The 25915-nt window shown below is 35.6% G+C and overlaps 1 protein-coding gene across 1 annotated transcript in view; it reads right to left on the reverse strand.

The window, feature by feature from the left end:
* Positions 1-4081: 4081 nt before the first annotated feature.
* LOC106137878 (homeobox protein Nkx-2.1) overlaps positions 4082-25915 on the reverse strand; it is a 35782-nt gene continuing 13948 nt past the window's right edge. The window contains exons 3-7 of the mRNA XM_060949330.1: positions 22677-22825; positions 18016-18111; positions 6415-6501; positions 4660-4788; positions 4082-4258 (exon numbers count right to left, since the gene is read on the reverse strand). Of these exons, the coding sequence (XP_060805313.1) occupies positions 4151-4258; positions 4660-4788; positions 6415-6501; positions 18016-18111; positions 22677-22825 (569 nt within the window). The 3' untranslated portion in view covers positions 4082-4150. The remainder of the gene's footprint in view (positions 4259-4659; positions 4789-6414; positions 6502-18015; positions 18112-22676; positions 22826-25915) is intronic.

The following is a 25915-nucleotide window of genomic DNA, read 5'->3' on the forward strand; positions in this document are numbered from 1 at the left end:
TATCAAAATTACTATCCAAAAACGAAACGCCGTAAGTTTCAGGGCCATCCAACAGAAATACATTCTTATGTCCACTACATTAGGTGTAAAACAAGAAAGTAGTATTTTTGAGTTCATGCTTTTTTGTTTTATCGACGGCCATGTTATTATTTCGTTTTGGCGGGCCGTGACTGACGCTGAACAAAGTCGATGTTGCCATGCGGAATAAACTGTTCTACGCGTTATGAGAGATTGCCGAGTAATCTGGGAATATTGAAGACAATAAAATGAGCTTACGATGTCGAGAGCGCCCCGGCACAAAGGTAAATGTTAGTAGCGTTTTGATTGTTTACATTTTGACTAGATGTTTTTAGACGAATTATGAAAAATCTTTCACGGGGTTCGTTCCTGTGGGAATTTGTGATCATACTTCTATTGCGTTTGTTCATTGTACTCGTAAGTATACCTATTTGTGTTTACCAAATCTCGGTAAAATTTAAATAGGTTATATTGTAAGTAGGTAAGTAAATAAAAACCTGAGTTACCCAACCTCTCTTAGGCCTTAAGGCCAGGAGGATAATTGATGATGTTAATATGTAAGTAAGTATACCTGAAGATTTGCAGTTTACTGGAGATACCTAGGTATTTCGCTAAAAAACAGATTTAAATCCTATACCCTGTAAGTATGCATCTCTTCCACAGATCTATTATTTGCCTATTCATTAAGTTTTTAGCGAAGTAGGTATCTATTATCCCACTTCTCTTGAGAATGTTTAATGGAATTTTGAAGTACCTACTTACTTAGGTCGAAGTTATTTTTAAGAAAGTAAGTAGATAGGTAAGATACGGAACTAGAATTAGGTATTCTAGTTCTAATCTTCTAGTAAAAAGATCCATAATCTTTTTATATTTCATCCTGCTGGAAATGACCTTTTTTTATTTCTACCACTTGCCAGGTGATGTATAATGCAACCTGATCACGCTCATCTTTTCAGCGGTTTATTTATTATTCATACCTACCTGCTTTTTCAACTTACTCAAATTGTGAACAGATTGGTCTTTCTCTTTATAAAGGTACCAAACAAAGACTTTACCTTCACTATACACATCATAAGTTCAGCACGGGTATATAAATAAATCGATAAATCCTTCTTTCTTTACTTATTACTTAAATTATTACCTACAAGGAAACTCGTACTGTACTGAACTGTACTCGTATACTGTACTCGTACTGAAACTTCTATTTCGCATAACAGAAAAAGTTACTTTTTATCATATTAATATTTAATATGATAAAAAGTCAATCAGATCTCTTGATAACTCTTTGTGGAATTTCGGAATAGGTGTTAAGTAAAACGAACATATAAAACTCGTTAATTTTTATTTTATAAATCGAAATTCATTACACCCCACTTCTCACTATAATTACAAATTCCTTTCATGTTATCTTTATCACTATTATTTATAATTGTAGTCCGTGATAACGCCCCTATTTCTATAATAATTACATGGAACTATTTAAAACATAAATTAAGTTTAGAAAACAGTACTTACATAGACATCTCTTCACTTACTCCAAAGACATAATTAAGGATTCTTATTGCTATAATTCCGTGCCAAGGCGGGAAAGTCCGCCATTTTCAATGTTGGCATCATGAGTTGTGAAATCTCCTTAATTTATTTATTATTTACAAATGGAGCGACTGTGGGATTGATAATTAAAATGTTTTAAGTACATAATAATGAAACAATTTTGATGATTTTTCTGATATTCAGGTTGATTTATTATGGAAACATAAAAGTGTAGTGTAAAATTACTTATTTCGTGAAAGTGTTGCAGAAAAATATAAAATTAATAAAAAGTATTGTACCAGGCGTGCTCTTTTATTATTACACTATAACAGCTTTTTTTTAAATAATCATAGAATAATAAATGGTGTAATAAAAAGTATAAGTTTCAAATATTCGTTGTTTCTTGCAACAAATCGTGCGAAATGCAGCGACATAAAAACTATGAAATAATAGTATTAGATAATTCCATAAGTCAATAATAATCATCGCTCTTGCTGATACATATAATGGCATTCGTAAATTTCGCTTTATAATGTCTTTCTTTCTTACCACATTCCTTTATTTTATAACTTACTTTTAAGATGCGAAGAAAATGTTATGAAAACTATTATCATTTCCGTGGTATTTTGACGAGACTTCGGTCGTCAGCAAAAAATTCAAATATGACGTTCTGTGCATAATTTTTGGAAACTATAAAAAAATATACCGACATACCTATTATCTTGGATGTATGAATGGATATACAAAAGATGAGGCATATGTACGCAGAATACATTAAAATATTAAGATGTGACTTATTTATCTGCTTATGGAGAAATAAAAGTTTTATAACTTACCTATGACCGTAAAACCGAACGGATTTTGTTGAAATGTTGTTACAGTAATATTAGTAGGTACCTCTTATATAAGGAAGGATTTCCATCGGACCGTATACCGGACAAAAGCGATAAATTGAAGACATTATTATTGTTTAAATTAATCCCTTGATCCCACTACGACATCAGTTAATTTTCGATTTATGTACACGTTATCATCTACCTACACACACAAACACTGATATACCATAAATTATACTATACACACAACAGATTCCGCTACATTATTAAGTTATTTACAATAGAAAATCAACTCAATTATCAAGAAAGATCTTTCAACTTGAAAAAAAACTTATGTTTGGCACTCTGATATATTAGATATGATCACAAAAATAATAATAAATTATTTTAGAGACATTTTTTTTTACAGAATTTATTTTTAAACACATCGCTATGTTTAAATTATACTCAATATCTATTAAAATCAAATAACCAAATTAAACTATCAGGTACTGCAAATGATATTGCATGGAATTGCAGGTTTCATATGAAGAGTACCTACATATGTTTGGAACTTAAATACATATAGGTTGTCAAAGTTATTCTGCAATTTAGCTGGTATTTATAATGGCCTGTATTGCATACAAGTGCATTCTAAGTATTTTCGACTTGCCTCGGCGAGCTTTTATGCGTAGTGGACGTCAGCCTTAGTACTAGTCCTATCAGGGTATAAATTTATACCATATTTACCCAAAAGGAATTAAAAAAATATAATGAGTATGATTTGACATTCCATCATAAATTATTTTATATTACTTTTAAGTAAAATCTTTTCGGTAAAATCAATTAATCATAACAATTTTAGTAATCTTTCGTCCACATTTCTATTCTAAGTTTGATAATTATGGAGTTGAAGTTATTGAAGAAAATCTGCAGTGCAATTTGTTACCGCTTCTTCTGCACTGCCGCATTGGAAGCGGCAGCCAACTTAGTATAAAGTAATTTATTTGACGTTGTAAAACCAAAAGACACAACAATTATTAATTGATATTGGAATGTACTACAATGATGAATAAAAAAAAATATTTGAATTTTACTCTGTCTTTGCAAGCGACGCTTATTTTTGTGATCATATCTAACGGTGAAGAAAAAGTATCACAAATAAATTCAAATCCTTAGACGTGCTCATTTTATCTACGTAACTACTTATTTACAGGACCGTCTGTGCTGCCTTGCTACTCGTAGTCCGACACTAGCACTTCACTCTATTTCACTAATTGTCTCTGGTCTTCCTCGGCCAGCCTCGCTTTACCATAGACAATGTTCTTAGAGGAACTCGCAAACAAATTCTAGAAAAATTTTGTATAGAATTTAATTACAAAAAAGATTTTCAAATATACTTAATTGTGTAATAATATTGCAAAATTATGAAACAATTTACAGGAAAATTGGTCAAAATTGTCACAAAATAAAATTCAGTTACGTTTCGTTCAAAGTAATAAAAGAATCAATCAAATATATATTTAATTCTTGCGGGACTTTGTAAAGGTATATTTAAGTTTTGGTAATATACTCGATAAAAATAAATGATAACTACATATTTTTAAAGTTTGATTTGGCTAAAGTTACTTATAATGTCGATGTGACGACTACACCCACAAAATATTCACGCGTAAAGGCAAAATTCACTTTTATTAATGAAAAAAAAAATCCGTGTAAAAGACTAATTAGTCAAAATACATCTCCTCTTTAAACATTGTCTCGTGGTAAAGCTGGGGGAATTTCTACCACGCCCTGCCCTGTAGGGGTAGGTAGCCGGAGCACTGCTGCTGGTAGGCAGCGGGTTGTCGGTATGAAGACACCAGGGGATTGCTGCACGCGGCCTGGGAGCCCTGTTGTGGAGGGAAAATATATTACATACATACATACATATGGTCACGTCTATATCCCTTGCGGGGTAGACAGAGCCAACAGTCTTGAAAAGACTGAATGGCCACGTTCAGCTATTTGGCTTAATGATAGAACCAAGATTCAAATAGTGACAGGTTGCTAGCCCATCGCCTAAAAGAGGAATCCTAAGTTTATAAGCCTATCCCTTAGTCGCCTTTTACGACATCCATGGGAAAGAGATGGAGTGGTCCTATTCTTTTTTGTAATAGTGCCGGGAACCACACGGCACGGAAAATATATTATTTTCTGATAAACATCAATAGAAAAAAAAATATCAAGGTTACTTTTTATTATTCCACAACAATCAGCGGCACTTTTAAAAATCTTAAAAAAAAATACTGACCTGCTGTACATAGCCGGAGGTGGGGGTGGCACAATGACTGTGCGCTGGTGAGGAAGACTCCCCAGAGCCGCACGGCTTGCCGTCCTTCACCAGGACAGGGACCGCCACTCGTCGGGGTGATGATGATGACTACGACAAAGTGTTATTTCAATGGAAACAAAATAATTGTGAAGTTGACGTTGTTGAAGAAAATGCTGCAGTGCAGTTTGTTGCCGCTTTGCACTGACGTATTGGCTTTGGAAGCGGCAGTAAAATAGTTTCAAGTAATTCATTTGACGTCAACCAATGTGAAACCAGAAGATATGACAATTATTAAGGGATATTGAAATGTCCCATAATAATGAATAAAAGTTGAGAATTTTTTGTTTTTTTTTTTAAATTGGAAAATCTACACATGCACAAAAATACCACGGGGAAGGCTTAGACAAGCTACCTTGAACTAATCGGGACCTTTAAGTCCAACATATAAACAAAAGAGTTTGCGTGATAATATGTTTGATAAAAGTAGTATGCACGGGGAACCAGTGGTAAGTCGAATGATAGTTTCTGCCTATCCGGCTAAGAGACGTGATCTTAATGAATGTAATTATTAGGAACTCAGTCTAAATAATTTTTAGAATCATTTTTCCATCAATTAAAACCAGCCTATAATCAAATCTAACGCATAATACCTCAGCCCCATAATAAACTCATTACAGGTCGGCGGGGGGCCGCCCACGCGCTAACAATCAAGAAGCCAGCCCCCGGCTCCAGCAAATTGGGGCAATTCTCGAAGCTGGCAACACGCATCGCGCTGGGGGCGCGTTTTCCAATTAGGCGGAAGGAAATGTCTTCTCACATTGATTGAACACCACAGTATATTATGAGGTATTTATTATGAAAAGTTTAATAAAAGGGAGATTTTTTCGAAAAGGTCCATCGCTATTTACATGGTTAAAATCGGCAAAGCGTAAATTACTAAAGACATTGGACCAGCAACTATTATATTTGTTTACTATTATATTATATTGTACTTAATATAGGAATGTTTGACATACTTTAAGGCAGGATTTGGACCAGAAAATGTAACATTTCACATTTTCACAGCATTTAACTAATCACTAAACATCTTTAGTGGACGTTTGAAACAGAAATTAGCTACAACGAGAGTAGTACAAAAGTAAGTTAAAAATAACATTAGGCAAGTCTAATCAGTTATTAATAAAACCTTTATCACCTGAAAACAACTTTTGTAACGCGAATAAAGTATTATTCAGGTGTGAAAATAATTCGCCATCACCCTACAATCATCGATAAAACACGTAAAATCGAAAGAGGAACGCGCAATCATTACCAGCCATCGACAACGAAATCGCGGGGGAAACTGTAGGGTTGCCAGTTCGCGAGAGTGCGGGCCCCGTATTTTATTGCGATGCTATCGTCACGAGCAAACCAAACACTGCCGAGTCAGATTTTATCGTTTAAATATGCATTATTCATTAGCGATAAACGCGAATATTAATATTGTATTAGTTTGCTTGAGAAAGTTGAATTGTAATTTTTTAAGATAGAGAAATTCTCGTTTTGAGCTCAGATGCTGGTCAGTATCATAGTAGAGATACTGTACAAAAATGCTAATTTAAATTGTCAGTTGTTTTACTGTTAATTTTGTATTGTCAATTTTAGTCTCAGGTTTTTTTTTTGAGAATGTAATTACTTTATAAAACAATGTTGGTTATATTACGAGTAATAAAAATCAATTCTGTCAATCCATACCTGATTATGTTGATTTTGTTCCGCCATCGCCTTCTCCTTCGCTTGTCTTTTACACTTGTAACGATGATTTTGAAACCAAATTTTGACCTGAAACAAATTATACTTTTTAATACACACGTTAAGGTACTTATACTACATAGTTTAACGTATTTATCCTGAACGGGATCAGCAGAGTCAATGTTCTCGAAAAAACTCCAAGACTGTACTCAGTATCAAATTTTTATGTTTACATTCAATACCACCCAGCTGCTGGATCCCCTGAAATTGTAATTTTATATAGGTATTAAAAAAAAATATAATAAATAAGTTGGAAATGCTGTGTGCACCTGTAATTGGTACCTATATGTATTACAACTCCTTAGATTTATTCTTTGAAGCAATGTATTGTACTCGTATTATATTTGTACACTTGGTATACATACGTATACCAAGTGCATTTTCCAAATAAATAAATAATCTGGAATAATAGATAATAATATAGGGTAATTTTGAAGCGAAATTCCCACGGGAAGGAAGCTCCGAACTGCAGCTAGCTAAGAATATAGCCATAGGTTTTACAAGTCGGTTAAAGAGTAGGCTCATTTTGCTGTAAAACTTAAACGAAAGCTTCTTCAGGTTGATCCAACACTCGACAAAATGGCGGGATGGCCCGCGTCTATGTTGACCATTCCTTGAAGTAAAATCTGGATAAAATTAATATTTTAATAAGTAGCTGTAGATGAATAAACGAGTTTTATTGCCCGTGTTAAAATACATCTCTTTCCCATGGATATCGTAAAAGGCGGCTAAGGGATAGGTTTATAAACTTGGGATTCTTCTTTTAGGCGATGGGCTAGCAACCTTTTGAATCTCAATTCTATAATTAAGCCTAACAGCTGAACGTCGCCTGTCAGCCTTTCAAGATTGCTGACTCTGTCTACCCCGCAAGGGATATAAACGTGTAATGGATGAATGAATGAAGAAAAATACGTGTTTGTTTTACAGGTAAATACTTATGTTAGTATTGTAGTGAGTTAATTAAAGGAGCCACTTTGGTGCTTAGGAAATCTGCCGTGTAAGTTCCTACTAAAACAGGAATTTTGGCCACACTACTCGCGTCAAACACACTACTTCAATGAAGCTAGACCCTGTGAAGGCGTGGCGGACGTCGCACGGACACTTAATAAAAGCAAAACCTTCGTAGTTTGAGCAACATTCAGACCTCGTATCAACCCCATATTCATAACTAGCTGTGCCCGCGACTTCGTCCGCGTGGAATAGTTATTTTGAAGCGCTCAAGGATGAATAATTTTCCCACATTTTTCACATTTTCCATTATTTATTTGCTCCTTACAGTTGTAATGTGATGTTATATAGCCTAAAGCCTTCCTCGATAAATGGTCTGTTCAACGCAACAGAATTTTTCAATTCGAACCAGTAGTTCCTGAGATTAGCGCGTTCAAACAAAACAATCAAACAAATTCTTCATTTTTATAATATTTGTATAGATAGTCAATATAAAAATTAGCTTTTGCTGCTATATTGGGAAATTTTAATATCTTTTACTGATTCAGATGTTAAGCTATGTGGTTACTTACATATATACATTATGCTTCTTTCCTGGAAAGATAGGCAGAGACCTCAGCTAGTTACGTAGCTTCATGATGGCCAGGTAAGGTATCTACTCGTCTATTTAGGATTGTCTTTTAACAAATATTATATATCAAGGAAATTATTTATTTAAGTAGAAATAAAATGGCATTTCTGATTTAGTCTTCGACTTGGGACCGTAATCGTTCGATTACACAATTAGGTACTTTCGATCATGCATACCAGATTCTTTTAAAATCTGCCATCTTATATTGTAACACTTGTACCTACTATGTACTGCAGCCGATTAGAAATATATTAGAAATTTAAAATAAAAATATTTTAGTAATGAAGTTTGAGTACAACTAATCCCTCTGAAGAGTTTCTCACACCGTTATGAAAACGTTGCGTCCGCGGCCGCCATTTTGTTTACGTCTCGCCGAGTGACGGGGCCCGTTGTAAAAACAAATAAGTATGTTACATGTAGGGCTCTCTAGAAGTGGAGGACTTATTGCAGATTGCATATTATTTGTTGTTTTGTTTGATTTAAGTTATTCGCTGTGAATATCATGATGCCTTTGTTATTGTACTTATTATCGACCTTAGTTACAAGTGTATTAGGTAGGTATACAAAATTTCTTGTGACTGTTTATTCCCGAATATAATTAAAATTAAGTTTATGTATATATGACAGAGTTGATTTCCATGGGAACTTAGATGAAATAGTGGATTTTTCTCTCTCATTTATATGTATCTCATTTATATTTATATCGTGGCCCGAAAAACTAAGCCGTTTCGTCCGATTCATGTTACATATATTTGAGTTAACTATTATATACCAAAAGATGTAGGTATTTAAATTAAAACCAATATCAATTTTAGTTTAGTACGAAGCACTCGGGGAATCCTCCATTAAATTAAAAACGACTACCTTGACTTTGAAACTACTAAACTAGGCACTTTACTCGTGTAAACTAACCATTACGCGCTCCTTTGTCCACGACGTGCAGACCCGCTATGATATTTATGGAGTAGGTGAGAGTTAATGAACGGGTCCCGTCGGGCGCGTCGCTTATTGCACTCGGAGAGGCTCGGACGCTCTCGTGTGGAGGGGTTTCTTTCAGCCTCCTTGTGCATAATACTCCGTGTTGCCTCCACGCATATTCCCAGCCATTCACGTATTTGTCTTCCGCCTAATGACTGTTGTCGTATCTTGTCAAGTACGCGAGACATTTCGGCTGCGAAGCACGGTCGTGTTTAAGAGCCAACACCCACTTCACGTGTTTTCTAATAGCAATAGCTACGTGTATTTGCCACTCGGCTACTGGAATACGAAAGCCCTTCGAGCAAATGTTAACTTTTACAGTATTCTAACAATATACACGTTGCGGCTAAGTTGAATAGAAAGGATTTAAGAGTATTTGTTTACATACCTCAGCCATCCCCAATTGATTAATATTAAGGTAATTTAATAAATACTTTTAATCATTAATAGTTAAGTTAATACGAATTCCTTTCCTAAGCTCGCTTTCCCAGCCAAGAGTCTATGGCTTATTTTCTTTTAGGTATGTCCTATATATTGCATTAAAAAAAAATCATATCAAAATAAATAACCAGTTTGAAAACTGCTCAACTAAAATATAAACTCCCGAATCATGAAAATTCTAAATATCTTCTCTAATATGTACTCTAAATATAATTATAGTTATTTCACCTATCCTTTCCATCTCCCCATAACCATGGCCACCCAGTCGCCTGTCACTTTGACAATACGAGTCAATTTTGGCGCCAATCCGCTGACAAACCACGGAAACGCACCTATCGAATTTATACTCTATTCCGTGCCTTTAAAGTTCATAACTCATCTTTGTTAATTCACTAAGGTGTCAGTCTTCTTTAAACGAGGCAAGCACGTAGGTGTTCCGTTCCCGCGAATGATGACTTGCAACTTGTCCACAATTATTATAAATAAAGATTGTATTTGTTTAGCTCTTCATTTGGAACAGTGATTTTTTCCAACCATGAGTCTTCGTTTTGATTTCGATATACATGTTTGTTAATTTCTTGAGATTATACTGACAGCCGTTTAAAAACAATGATAGTTAATTGTTTTGTGATCTCAGAATTCTTTGTGATGAAAATATAGGATGATAATCCAGCCACGAAAGGAATACAAAGGTTTTAAATATCCTGTTTATAAAATTGTTTTTTTTTATAAAATATGTGTGTGATAAAAATAGTTTAATTGGCTATAAGATAGATATTATTTTTAACATGAATAAAAAAATATTATCCGATTGGCTCACTTATGACATACCTAATTTTTAACAAGAAGATACAAAATTTAAACATGTATTACAAAAATATATTTTTAAACACTCCATTATTTCTACGTGTTTAACCTGTAAAAGATCGTGAAACGAAATTTATTTCAACATAATAGTGACAGTGATTTATCATTAGAATCTGCCCTCTCAGCGCATGGACCCTGTGTAAGGGTTAAAGATGTCCCTCTTTACGTAAGAAATTCCTTTGCATATTTGAACAGAGCATTTCCATGTAACGGGGAGTCGCATGAATAAATAAATCTCTTTACCACGAACGAAATATTCTTATTTTTATTTGAAATCTTCAATAATGAACTGTTTTCTTCTAACTTATTGTCAGATTTTAAGATTTTAAAATGCTTAACTTATCGTATCCTAATAACGTCTAGTAGAATTATTACTGTATGTATTTATACAAATACTTTAGATAATAATTCGTTTGTAAAATATCTGATAATTACGAATTTAGAAATGTATCCAGTAGGTGCATGCATATCTCTTTTGAAAGCATTAAAATAGTCATCATATTTTTTTTTATAATTTAATTTTACACTAATAAATTGGGACACGGTGCAAACGAGCCGATTTGTCAGCGACGGACAGACACAATGGCAGATCGTCGCATTTTAATATACAGAAATACTGTTGGACTAAGTAAACACACTGCCACCGCGCTGACAGCCATCAGAGCCGTCATTTATTTAGTAACTTATAAAAATATAGCCACAGACACAGAAAAAAATATCACTTAACTATTGCCACTGAATTTTAAATCTTATCATGAGATCTTGAGAGTTTAATTCTGTCTGTAGATAAAGTAAACGTGAGTGAATGCTGTTTCAAATGGATTTAGCGGCATTGTGGTAGCGAGCGTGATATTTTTACAGGTGATCGATCTCAGTTTTTCGCTGTATTTATAAAGAATAGGGAACCTCTGCAACGCCATGGACGCCACAGGGATAAATGTTAGGAAGTTCTAAGTTTGGATAATTGAGAACTTTGGAAGCGGCAGTTAAGTAATTTATTCAGAGAAAGTTCGTTTCTAATTATGCCCTGGCCGGGATTCGAACCCGGGACGTACGGCGTCACAGAGGCCGTCAAAGTAAGTTCGAGACTTGTTATAATGGCGGGCAGTAACGATAAACATGCATACATAACGCAGCCCAATACGAAAATGGTTCAAGACCCGGGTATTGAAACCCGTTATCCTGTTACTGTTACTAAGAGACAGTATAACCGACCACTACGCTATAGAAGCCGACCGAAGTAACATAATTAATTAATGTTAGATACACATTGCATTGTATAATACTATGCACAGTACATAATCCGCCCACACGCGGTTCATATTTTGTATCAACCGTATAAAGCGACCCCTTCCCGTCGACCGTGAGACGCCGGGCTAATATTGACTTGGCAATTCATAAAATTAATATTTATTTAATATTCGTTTATTAGACTTTAAACTGGAGCATTAGTAGTACTTGTGGCTGTGCAAACAAACTGTAATTTGATTTTTTTTGGTAGTGGAATGAGTAGTTATATTGCTTATTTAAAATTGTAAACACTCTTTTAAATTCATACTTTCGCATAGGCTCCTGTGGATAGACTAAGTATTTTTGGTAGTCTGACCTATTCACACTACTGCTATTCATATGAAACGTATAGGACACCTCGGGCAGGTGGCTTAATTACTTGTTAAATATTATATTTATAAATAATTTTTTTTCAATACATTTGCTACTTTTAATCTTATGAATTCTTATTTTTGCTGATCACTATAGTTATATATGTAATGTTTAACTATTTATGTTTGTTCAGTGTACTTAAACCTAGATATATGTCATCCGGCCAGCAGGACCATAAAAGTGGTGAGACACTATTTTTAAATTTGATAAATGGTTATATTAATTAAGAGAATAGGCAAGTATTTCCACTTATAATAAATATTATTTCATACTATGACAATAGTTCGATAGTGAAATATGACAATAGATAGTCTTTCTCATGGATGTCGTAAAAGCCGATTACATATGCATGTATAAATATATATGAATTTTCGAAAGTAGATCTTATGCTCGAAACGTGGAAAAAATGTTGAAAAATAGCAAGTCCGCAGTTATGAAACAAAATACGTATGAACTGATTGAAACACAAAAACGATTACTGAGCAACTAACCGCGCTACATATCGCTGATATAAAATGTGTTTTTTGGCCCAGCCTTGTTGAATACGGCTTTTGAAATTTCGATAAAATTCCTTCGTCCTACGCAAACACCGCAATATTTGGTGCAGAAATGGCAAAATCACAATGCCCATACCTGCCCCACTACAAAGGATCCGTGTCAGGTGCATTATCCTCTTAGATACTACTAATCCACACACATAATAGATATAAAAACTATCCATTCATAACCGTCTAATCTTTGACGAATTGCTTACTTTTTTTTATAAAAATAAGACGAGAAATGAAGCGGGAATATCGCGGCCGCAGCCAATATTTTCGCGGTTATTACGCGCGGTTAATATATTTTTTATTTAATTCGTTTTGTCATATTGGTACTGCTGAATGGGCTATGGACAATGATACCATAAACAATTTTTACTTTTTATTCCAGAAATGAGGCAGATGATTTCGTTTCGGCCATTTCGAAAGGAAGTGTATTGAATCACACGGGGATTATCGATTGAAAAAAAGTGAAGTGGAATTATTGGAAAATAATAGCGTTCTCTTTAATGTCGGCCGGTGAAGGTAGCGGCTCAATGGCCAGTTACTTAAAACAGTTAATAGCTGTAGTAAACAAAATATAATAAGAGTTCAAAAGGTATTATTATAATAATATGTAAAGTCATGTTAAATGTTTCTGAGACAATGATCTACAACTAGATATTAGGGACTTAAGTATAATTTCAATTGAATTCTGAAGGATTCTATTAAAACTGATTGTCTTTTAAATAGATAAATCGTCTTTTCTATACATACAAAGACACACGGCTCACTCTATCTTAAGTAGTGGTCTTTTTTACAACCATTTCCATTTTACTATGTATTAATAAACCAAGATCTATATCCGTCCGTACCATCATACCTACATACAATCACCGGCCCACCACCCATAACTCATACGGTCATTACACCAAGTCCTCAGCGAGGCAGTTTGACAGTTCATCATTGTCTCTGCTATTATGTTATTGGTTCCATTAAACTCGGGCGCCCGCATGCGGCTTCCGGCAGCCGCATCGGAGACAGCCCGCCGCGGTCGTGACCAGAGACAAAAGGATGCGCGCCACTCGCTATAGCTTTTGTGCGAGTTTTTTGGATCTTGCTATGATCTCACGGATGTTGGATGCTCCCTTTGTTGTGTCTAGATGTCTTATTATAATATGTCGTTGGCATTAGGGAATCAGTTTTTGGAATAAGTTGTTTTATCGATCTGCTTCGGTTTTGTCACATCTGGGTATTTTTCAAAACACGAAACACTCTTTTACAAATTGAACTCATCTGCTGAAATGGCAAGTTTCTCTATGGACCCGTCTCTCTACGAATTAAATATTAAAAAAAAAAGAAAAATAATAAAATTGCATTTGAAAATAGAACTGCCGCGGCCAGGGACGCAGTATCAACAGTGGCGTCGAGTCGCGAACATCGAAATTTACTTAAGTTAAATAACGAAACGCGAGCCCTCTGTTTGCGTTCCACGTCAAATACTGCGGAATATTATGGTAACCGTCTCACAGAAAAGAGGGCAGTTTGGGCGAGGACAAAGGGCGAGTTCCGCGTACTTTCGAAATTAGCACCAATTTCTCCTACTTATATTTAAATACCCATTGGTAAAACCCATGAGTAAAAAGCAAGTACAAATATTCTATTATATTTATTTCAAAACCCTTTTGACCCTTGACCGTGTTTATTTATACAAAATAGCAAAATCAGCTTACTTTTCTAATAAGGATATAAATAAAGCGCAATTACAAACAGGTTTTAGATCGTAATAACTTATTTAAATCTTTACGCGACATGCAAGCCAAGTCTGTTTTTATCTAGGTTTTGATACCATTTAAAACTACTATCGGATATCCGGTTGGCTCTGTCAACCCCATAAAGGGATATATAGACGTGATAATATGTATGTAAGTATGCATGAATAAACAAAGCGAAGATTCAATATACCTATACTTATTGCCTAAATTAGAAAGTCGTCTTATTAAAATCAAACTAAAAGTTTATGTTAACTCGACCAATGTAACATAGTATGGTAGAAACCATTCCGTTCTATACGAGTATGTCTTTATTGCAGACTGTTTAAACTACTATGAATATGCAGCAGGGCAGTACAGGGTTTTGGTTTCTAAACGCTAATAGATGGAGCTGAATCACTGGCTTAATTCATGCAAAGCCTTTATTGCAGATTTACTAAGCACAGCCTTTGTTTGATTTGTCACCTTGAGTTGAAATGTAGATTTATTTATGTATTTTGTTACCAAAAACAAATATATATTTTTTCAATAACATCTTCAAACATTGTATTTTGTGGTAGTGAATTTGGCTGTTCCAATTTCATACTGCTGAATTTAATAAAAAAAATACAATGATCTCATATGGTCCGGTGAAAATGCTGCAGTGTAGTTGTTCCGCCGCTTCTTCTACACATGCGCTTTGGAAGTGGTAGTAGATATAATTATATTTAAGTGACGCGATGTCAAAAAGTGATACCTCGTATCCAATTTTGAAAATTAATCTATTCTATTCTATTCATTATTACAATTATCCCAAAATATAGTATATATATATATATATATATAAATATATAACGAGAAACAAACTTCTGCATATGCTTTCCATGCAGTTCTAGTTATAGATTATAGCTTGTTTTAGGAAATACCCTTTTTTTTCTCTTCACAAATTTTTCTAAACATCAAAAACGCACAGCAAGACACACTGATAGACCAAAAATGTCGCTTTTAAAAGGGTTTTAACTGATAATTCAGTGCGCGAAATCGTCTGGCGCGCGTCGCACTCGCAGATAATACGAGGCGAGAGGCGAGGGCAGTGCAACTGACAGCTAGTGCAGGGTGCTGACCGTTGAAACGATTCTTGGAAAAAACAAACTGCTCTATGACATGACAGCATGTCGAAATGAAAACATTTTCGTCTCAATGTAACGGTGAAAATAATTATAATAAGTAATAGTATCGTTGAGGCGATTGAGGGATACGGTTATAAACTTGGGATTCTTCTTTTAGGCGACGGGCTAGCAACCTGTCAATTTATATGAATCTCAGTTCTATCAGTAAGCCACGCAGCTGAACGTGGACTATCAGTATTTTCAAGACGAGATTATATGCATGTATTAATGTAGTATCGTTAAGTTAGTATCTTGAAATACATGTGTCGAATTTATTTTGAGGCTAACTCAATCTGTGCCATTTTTTATTTATTAAATTAGCTCTGACTGTTGGATTTTATTAGGATTGAAAAATGAAAATGTTTTACTCAAAAAAAAAAATATAAATATATATTATAAATATATGTTTTCATTAAATTCTAGCGACCAGTGCCGATCGTGCTCTCATTAGGTTTAGTAAATTTTTTGTGTATTTCTACCAATCATAATAAATTATTTTCTTTACTTTTTCCTTTGAAAAGTAGGAAAATTTCAGCGATTTTTTCCAAAGCTAATCGAACAAGATTGACATGATTATTAGAGATTACAAAGCGTGATCCGCGTTGTACTGGTCATAGCGGTATTTGGCGACCTATATTACGGCGATAGGCCTAATTGGTTCCCCCATTAACCTGGCCGAAACAATGCCTCGCCCGGGCGCGAACACCAAGCAATTACCGCGACTACAATACTACATTATAATCGGCGAATTAGCTCGCGCCTCCGTGACACCCGCCATTGTCCGCTGACGTTTGTTTTGGCGCGAACTCAAACGCGCGCGTAAATGCTGTTGACACCCTCAAAATGGAGATTATTCATGGATGTTTGCGGCCCTTTGTGGGGTTATACGGCGAGTTTATGAAATTTATATTGACACGGCCCAGATTATTGAGCCTTTGTTATGACGGATTTGAATTCGCGAATGTGGGAAAGCGGGTCGTGTTCGCGTGCCGTTGACAGATATTAATAATGGCGCGAAACGATTATTTGTGTAGGTCGTTACATACAAACATACACGCGTCTTTACCCTTTAAGAAGTAGACAGAGACAGCCGTCACAATCACAAGATAAGGCCACGTTTGGCTACACGTGTACTTCGTTATGTCGGTGGAAAATTCTAGTTGGAAAAGGAAAGTTCACGCACGTTGAAAGTTTACTAATTTGAAGACAGCACTTGAGATTTGCGGCGGTAACCATTCAGACAACAAGGAAAATTCGAGGCGGCCCTCGAGAATCAAAGCGAGCCTCCCTATTCGTGCGCGGCCGCCGGCGCGTGAAACGAGATGCCAACCTAACGAGCTAACTCCTGTACGTGTTACCAGTGGTGAAAATAACAAACGGTTGGAATAGCATGATCGAACATGGATTAAGTCGTCTTTTTTAAAGAAACATTGCGGACTGAGGAAAAATCTTGATTGCGTAAAAACGGGGATAGCGAGTGCTGGGATAAATAGTTTCACCTGACTGAAAATAGGAAAAATATGCATGATTCAAGCGTCAGTATTTGGAGAAGCACCAGAAGAAGAACAGATTTTAAATCATAGTTTTGCCTGATTGAGTTTTACCTACTTTAGAATGTATAGTATTCCTTCAGCGAAGAACATACAGCAGCTCACTAAATAAATACCTCTACCAATAATTCATTTATGCCTTTAATTGACCCCCAGCTTTAAAAGCGGTTACCGGTAAATTCAATCAACAAATGGCAACACAGGAAATGTGTCAAAAATCAAATCAACAACATCAGAACACAAAACAAATGCCCACGGCGTCTCACGCCCTCTATAGGCATTCTATTGAGCTTAGCAATCGACCGGGGCATGCCCCGGGGCCGGGGCAAAACAGACGATTACTGGCTGATTTATGTGGCCTGTGCGGCTGGCACCCGGGGCGTCGCGTGCCGGGGACATCCCACTTAAATGTTACCAGCTAATGGGTTTCGATGCGTGAAGTGTTGGGACGCAATAAGTTGGGTTTCTTGTTGTTTTTAGGCCTGACTTTAACATACATATGGTTACGTTTATATCCGTTGCGGAGTAGACAGAGCCAACAGTCTCGAAAAGACTGAACGGCCACGTTCAGCTATTTGGCTTAGTGATATAATTGAGATTCTAATAGTGACAGGTTGCTAGCCCATCGTCTAAAAAAGAATCCCAAGTTTGTAAGCCTATCCCTAAGCGGTCCTATTCTTTTTTGTATTGGTGCCGGGAGCCACATGGCACACTGACTTAAAGTTTAATTAAAAGTACCGTATGGTCCCTGCAACTTTTGAACAAGGCATATCTTTTCTATGGATGTTAAAGTAATATTTGCGTTAACTTTTCATGTACGATTGTAGGAGAAAATAAAAACAAATTACTTTCACTTTACTTTAACTAAAACCAAATATTTCACCAAGTTTTATTAGCTGTTTTGATACTAAATTCAATAAACGCTAAAACAAAACTTTGTCAACCTATGCCTTGATTTGGTTTTGCTAAATCTTTGTCTATGGAAGATAAAAGTTGCAAAGTAGAGTAAGCAGTGGACGATTGACTGACCTGCGTGGGAGTGAGGTGTATGAGCGAGGCGAGGTGCTCCCTCTCCGGGGCAGACAGGTACTTCTGCTGCTTGAACCGCCGCTCCAACTCGTAGACCTGACACAAAACAAACAGGTTATGTCACTAGCTTAATTAAATAATCACCACGATACAGATATGGACGCTATTAGTTTACTATTTTAATTTATTTATCGCTTTTTATATGGTACTAGCTGACCCGGCAAACGCTGTTTTGCCAATTATTTTTATATATTATTACGGAACCCTATTTTTTTCCAAAATAAAATATAGTCTATGTTACTCGTGGATAATGTAGCTTTCAAATGGTGAAAGAATTTTTAAAATCGGTCCAGTAGTTTTTGAGCCTATTCATTACAACCAAACAAACAAAGTTTTCCTCTTTATAATATTAGTGTAGACAATCATACATACATACATATAATTACGTCTATATCCCTTGCGGGGTTGACAAAGCCAACCATCTTGAACTGATAGGTCACGTTCAACTATTTAGCTTTAAGATAGAATTGAGATTGAAATTCAGTTTTGCTAGCCAATCGCCTAAAAGAATAATCCCAAGTTTATTAGCCTATCCCTATCAGGTATTAAATTATGTGCCTGTGTTAAAATCAGATTAACAATACAACTGTGAAAACCAAATATTTTGCCAGTATGAACTTATGTACATACGAATCAATGATTATTTTGAACATTGGAAGTTAGTCTTCAGAATTCTCGTTAAATAAAATACTCATCACTACCGCAATCCATATGTTCTCCAATTACGAAAATTAACTTTAATAAGTACATTTAATGTATTTTATGTATTTTTTGTATGTATTTATGCATTTATTTGTAATGTATATATATTGCAGTATGCATGTGCAATCGCATCGCACCACCAACTTAAAGGTTTTTCTGTTGGGTCAGCTGGTAGGCTGGTAGAGAATGCCAAACGGCATTAAGTCCGCCTTTTGTACATTTTTTTGTGCAATAAAGTTTTAAATAAATAAATAAATTTAATGAATACATTACAGAAACAAAACTCTTAAATCGTAATTAATAGTTTTAAGTGAATACTTTTAGATCATAATTGACTATTTGATAGAAAAAAGGTACGTAGACCCCGCGCTACGTCAACAAAAACTTCGTAGCACATACGCTACGCGGCTACGTACACATCGTAGCGCGTCGTAGGTCTGCTACGGCGTAGCGTAGGCGTAGACGTGCGTATTGTCAAGTGTTTTACAATTTGTTGTTTATGTATGTAATGTAATATTTTATACTTATAGTAGGTAACGCCCGTGGATTAGCACGCGTTTACTTTTTGGCCTATGTTTGGATAACTTTTAATAAAATTTGTATTAATTGATTGTTATTTTTATTAGCCATACAAATATAATGGATCAGAAAGATCAGAAGAATTTTTATTTTATTATTATTTTTATTTATTTATTTTGTCTTTTAAATATTACCTTTTTTTAAAATTAATTAGTTTTAGGCTATTTATTGTAACCTGTTATTGAAAGCTGTCTAAATATTGGAAATTTGGCGTAACCTGCGTGGTTGATGGGATCTAGAGTTACACTAAGAGAAGGATATTCCAAAATTTCCACAGAAACAGAAATTAACGAACGAACGAAATTAACAAAGAATAGGACAACTCCGATTCATTCCCATGGATTTCGTAAAAGGCGACTAAGGGATAGGCTTACAAACGTGGGATTATTTTTATAGGCGATGGGCTAGCAACCTGTCACTATTTGAATCACAATTCTATCATGAAGCCAAACAGCTGAACGTGGCCTTTCAGTCTTTTTAAGACTGTTGGCTCTGTCTACCCCGCAAGGGATATAGACGTGACCATATGTATGTATGCATGTTGATGAACTGCGATTTCTGGGAAAGCGATCGTAAACACATTACGATGAGAGCCACCTTAACTCTATGATAAAGAGATCTAAATTTAGCTGAAACACAAATAAAACCGCCATCATGCCCTCCGTAATGAAACATTCCTGTAGCTAAATTCAAATTACGTTAACGCAGGCTATTTAATTGCGAAAGGCGTCTCCGGCCCGCCCACCATCCCGCCCTATGCCGCCCTATGCCGCCCTACGCCGCCCTATGGGGGATTCCACTAATTAATTCCATTCTGCATTCTTTGGCCAGTTGTTTAACGCGATTGACCAAAAAAGGTGTTATGTTTTTAGTGTGTGCGAAATTTGGTCTGTTTATTTATTGGTTTATTTCATCATCGGTGATTGATGATGTGATGAAATGGTTTTCAGTCACGGACAACGGCGCTTACAAGTCTCCTTTCTAGAGATGTAATCAGGTAGACGGAGAATAAAAGTGAGAATGATTTTCATTGTATATACTACTAGAGAACGCACGCGAATCTTCTCGCGTAAAATTTCTGTACATACATATAATCACGTCTATATCCCATGCGGGGTAGACACAGCCAACAGTTTTGAAAAGACTGATAGGCCACGTACAGCTGTTTGGCTTCATGATAGAATTGAGATTTAAATAGTGACAGGTTGCTAGCCCATCGCCTATAAAAAGAATCTTACGTTTGTAAGCCTATACCTTAGTCGCCTTTTACGACATCCATGAGATTGAATCGGAGTGGTCCTATTTTTTTTAAATTTCTGATTCCGTGGAAATTTTGGAATATCCTCTCTTAGTGTAACTCTAGATCTCATCAACCACGCAGGTTATGCCAAATTTCAAATACATATTTAGACAGCTATCAACAAGAGGTTACAATAAATAGCAAATTCAAATTCAAGACTGTTAACTCTGTCTACCCTCTTAAAAATAAAGACATAACGCTTATGTGCGCCTTCTTTTTCCTTCGATACCCTACTAATAGCGATGCGAAAGTTTGTGAGTATGTCATGTAAAAACTACTGAACCGATTACGATGAAATTTGGTATGTAGGTAGCTGAAGATCCGCATTTTATCCCGGAGTTTTCGCGGGATTGATAGGGTTTCTATGCGAACGAAGTCACGGGCAGCCTCTAGTTATTTTCTTTTGAATTCTTTTTTTATCTGGTTGTATGAGTTTGGAAAAGAAAAACCGCGGGAATGATTCCGCGCGGACGATGTCGCGGGCGGCCTCTAGTGAAATAATAAATTTTCAACGCCCAACTTTCGTCCAGCCAGTCAACAAATGATATCGAGATAAACCCGCTCCGGCGCAGTCGCTATGGCACCGCTTGTAATAAAACTCACGTTTGACGCGATCAGGAAAATCTCCCCTTACTAAAGCGCGCTATTCATGATGCGACTTTTGAATAACTATAAATTTTAAAAGTGAATGAACGTGTTGGGTTTTTGTAATCAAACTGAAGATATTCTAACGAAGAGTTCTTAAATTTAAGAGCTAACTCTTGTCGGTGGAGTTAAGTGGAGCTTCTTCCGTTCATCTCCTTTCTCGGTTATTTTTTTTACTTGCTGTAGTATGTTGCAACGTTTATTTTTTGCTTTATTTGATCAAAATATTTGCCGGAGAGTTAGGAATTATTTTATACGAATATCAGTAAGGTATACACGGAAATTATTTTTATACATACAGCTTATATCATCCCTTATTCTCTGTTCCCATATAACTTGCGATAAACTACAAGCTTCGCGACCAAAGACGCGGGCAAAAGTTAATTTCAAATAGTAATCTTTATAAAGCTGTCAAATGTCAATGTCAAAAAAATAAATAAATAAAACTGACAAAAGTGAAACAAAATTTAAAAAAAAACGTTAGATCATTCATAGGTGGTAGATTTTATAATTTTTGGGGATTGAATAAAATAAAATAATTAAATAAATAATAGCCTTTTCATAAAATCTACGTCTAGTAATCCTACACCAGTAGCACATTGAATGGGCAGCATCAAGTCGCAAATTATCGCAGGTAGTCCCCCAGCCGGTATTTATTTGTAAAATGATCGGCAAATAAAGATCCGGGAAAGCTCCCCTTCGCGGGCAAATACGGAGAAATTATTCGGGGCACGGGGCAAGTGAACAAAAGTTCCCGATGTTATTAAGTATAAGGACGTATATGTCTTTAGGTAGGTATTTCTTGTATATTTCTTTAGGTACTATGTCTTTAATGAAGTAACTAATTGAATATGTATATACATCAGACTCCTTTCTGAAGGATTCCAGATTTGGATGTTTGTTTGGATTCTCTCGTCCACATTTCTATTCTAAATTTGGATAGTTGTCAAAATGACATTGTTGAAGAAAATGCTGCAGTGAAGTTTGTTACCGCTTCTTCTGCATTGACGCTTTGGAAGCGGCAGTAAACTTAGTTTAAAGTAATTTCTATGACGTCAACCAATGTTGTGAAACCATAACAAATATTAAGTGATATTAAGTATCCCATAATAATAAATAATTTTTTTGAATTTCATTGTCATATGTAACATAAAACAAGAAAAAAATAATTAAATCACGCCTCTTTTCCGGAGGGGAGGGAGGAGGAGAGAATACCTCTTTCCACTTGCCACGATCTCTGCATACTTCCTTCGTTTCATCCACGTTCTCTTAATGCAAGCTCGGCGGTTTAAAAAAAAAAATTAATAAAAAAATAAATATCATTCTCTTCTTTTAAAATGAATCAACCGGGATTAATGCCAGGGCAAGTACTTACTTGAGCTTGCGTAAATAACACCCTCCTTTTCCGTCTCTGCGCCAAGGGGAATTGCATTGGCTTCGCATCGGGTCCCGCGCACGCCGCCAGCCCGCCCATGTTGTTGACGTGGCCCATCCCGCCAGAGGTGGAGGTCATCAGCCTGGAAACTAAAGCAGCCGCTCAGATGCGCACGCGACTACACATCATACTATACACATAAAGGGACATTAGAAGCGAAGATGTGGTACCTGTATGTACAGGTACCCATCACCGATTATCTTCCGACATTTAAATGTAGAAAATTTATCATATATATTTTTTTTGCCCACAAGCGAAAATGTGGAACCTGTATCAAATAGCAGGTACCCGTCACCACTAATTTTCCGACATTTAAATGTAGAAAATTTATCATATATATTTTTTTTGCCGACAAAACACACTCGCATTAACAAAAAAAAAAGGTATATTAGATGATTTTATAGGGAGTTAAAAGCAGCTGTAAGAATATAGACAAGAGCGCTGAAAACTGCGTGTATAACAAGACGACAATAAATAATTCCAATCTATACTTAACTAATAAATTACTTAATTAATAAATAATATTATAAAGCTGAAGATTTGTTTGTTTGTTTGAGCGCGCTAATCTCAGGAACTTCTAGTTCAAATTGAAAAATTCTTTTTGTGTTCAGTAGACCATTTGTCGAGGAAGGCTTTAGGCTATATAACATCACGCTGCAACTATTAGGACCGAAGACATAATGGAAAATGTGAAAAAAACGGGGAAAATTATTCCTACTTGAGGGCTTCAATGATGCCCGAAATAACTATTCCACGCGGACGAAGTAGCGGGAACATATATACGTATATATAGTATATATGCAATAAATATAGAACTACTGCGCATTTAAAAAAATTCAGTCTGTACGTCGAACCCATCACTGTCTCGGAACTCACACGGCAGCAATATTCCACACATTACTCCGAGCTCACCGCTCATTCTATTTACACAACACTCCAATGGAAAAGGGGCTTTCAATAAAATATTACTCCCCATTCTGTCTGCCATTGTGTGCCACGACTGTGTTTTTGGACTTATTATTCCGTATCGCTGCGGCATCAAAAAATGTGCGCGACTTAAAATATCGAGTGTGCAGAGTTGATGTGCTTTATAGAATGTAGTTGAAGTAATTATAACTTTTGTAGAAAAATAGAATCAATTGATATATTCCTTTTTTGAAGTCGGTTAAATCTCTAAAATCTACTCTCTAAGTGTAATAAACATTTTCCTGAAAACCGCATCGAAATTGGTTCAGCGAGATAATCGCGGAGAAACATACACGCATACATACTTTTGAAGGCGGTTAAATAAAGCTGGAGCAGAAATATACTAATTTTTAAATTCACTTTCACATTTATCAAGTGATGTATTCTTAAAACAGTGGGTTCTTATTGATACCTGCCCAGTGTTGCCAACTCCAAAACAAACTTAGCTTTATAAAAAAAAACTATTGAAAACTCTAGTTTTTCCTTTGAAAACTGTACCCAAGTTTGCTGAGACGTTGGGCCCATTTTAGTGACTTCAATGTATTATAATGACAAGATGATGTTTCGTAACTTTTGAAAATATAACATTGAAAACATATTTCTGTCATTTTAATAAAAAAATAATTGAAGAATGAAGATGTTCTGGTAACTATTTGGCAGACCATTCTAATAACATCTTGCACTGCATAATAACGATTAGGCCACACTAATTTTTATGACATTTTTTTCTGTCCAAATGAAAATAGGAAAACTTATACCATTGAAGAGTCACCTTTAAAAAATAAACGTGAGAGTAGGTACTTCTATAAACTTATTATTTTGCGTGTGCATTTTAAATTCTTTGTGAGCAGCCGGACATTTTGTTATCGGCTGATCTCAGTGAGCTTTTAATTGAAAAGTTGGCTATTTCTGTTGGTCTCAATGGCGTTCCTGTGGATGAAGGCGTCATTATTTTTAAATCAAACCGTTTAATGACACGTAAATAGATGTTTACATTCATAGATTTTTTTGTTGTGGCGTATTTACTTTATCTGTTTGGTTAGTCAATTAGTCTCGGGGAAAAATATTAATTCTACTAATATTATAAATGCGAAAGTTTGTGAGTATGTCAGTATGGATGTTTGTCACTACTAAAGCGATTACGATGAAATTTGGTATGTAGGTAGCTGAAGATCAGAATAACATATAGGCTACTTTTTATGCCGGATTTCCCGCGGGATTGATAGGGTTTCCATGCGGGCGAAGTCGCGGGCGGCCTCTAGTTATCTATTTTCTTTTAAATTCTTTTTTACCTGGTTGTGTTAGTTGGGAAAAGAAAATCCGACGGGTGCGAAGCCCCGAGCGAGGACTTCTTTATATACTTTTTACTATAGAAAAGTAATAAAGTGCAAAGTTCTAACATTATAGGGATACCTAAGCTTACAAACTTGGGATTCGTTTTTAGGCGTTGGGTTAGCAACCTGTCACTATTTGAATCTCAATTCTATCATTAACCACCAAATAGCTAAACGGGGCCATTCAGACTTTTCAAGATTGTTAGCTCTGTCTACCCCGCAAGGGATATAGACGTGACCATATGTATGTATGTATGATCTAACATTAACTCTGTCAAAATGTTGTTACTTATGAATCTTTGGAACTGATTTTTAACTCATAACTACCAACATAATAGGACAATTTTCATAATAATTTTCCGGTCGTCGTGTACGTCTGTACATGTCATCCCGGGTATATGTAAGTGACGGAGGTAACGCATATATTTTGACAACAAACATCCGGTAATTGAACTAGCTGACCGGGAAGAGTGGGAAGGGTGGGGACATCACATTGGATTTTAATAATAAAAATATCTATATATGAATAGTGCCGTGTGGTTATATAGAGTGGTGACATTTATTTTTTATTGGTGCCGGACCAATAAAAAATAAATGGGACCACTCTATCTATTTACCATGGACGCCGTGAAAGGCGACTAAGGTATAGGCTTATAAATTTGAGATTCTTTTAGCCGGTCGGCGACTAATATGTATGTATGAAAGCTTTGCAAAAGTTGTTTGGTCGACTACACCTTGTGTCGGACGTACAAATTTGAACTTAATGCCAAATTTTTAATAATAAAAATGAGGTTATAGTTAGGTAATTCAAGAATTAAAAAAAAAATTAGCTAGCCGAAGACAACTTCCACAGTCCTGGATTCAATTTAGTCCGATGTA

This window comes from Amyelois transitella, chromosome 18 (genome assembly GCF_032362555.1).
Source record: "Amyelois transitella isolate CPQ chromosome 18, ilAmyTran1.1, whole genome shotgun sequence".
Lineage (NCBI taxonomy): Eukaryota > Metazoa > Arthropoda > Insecta > Lepidoptera > Pyralidae > Amyelois > Amyelois transitella.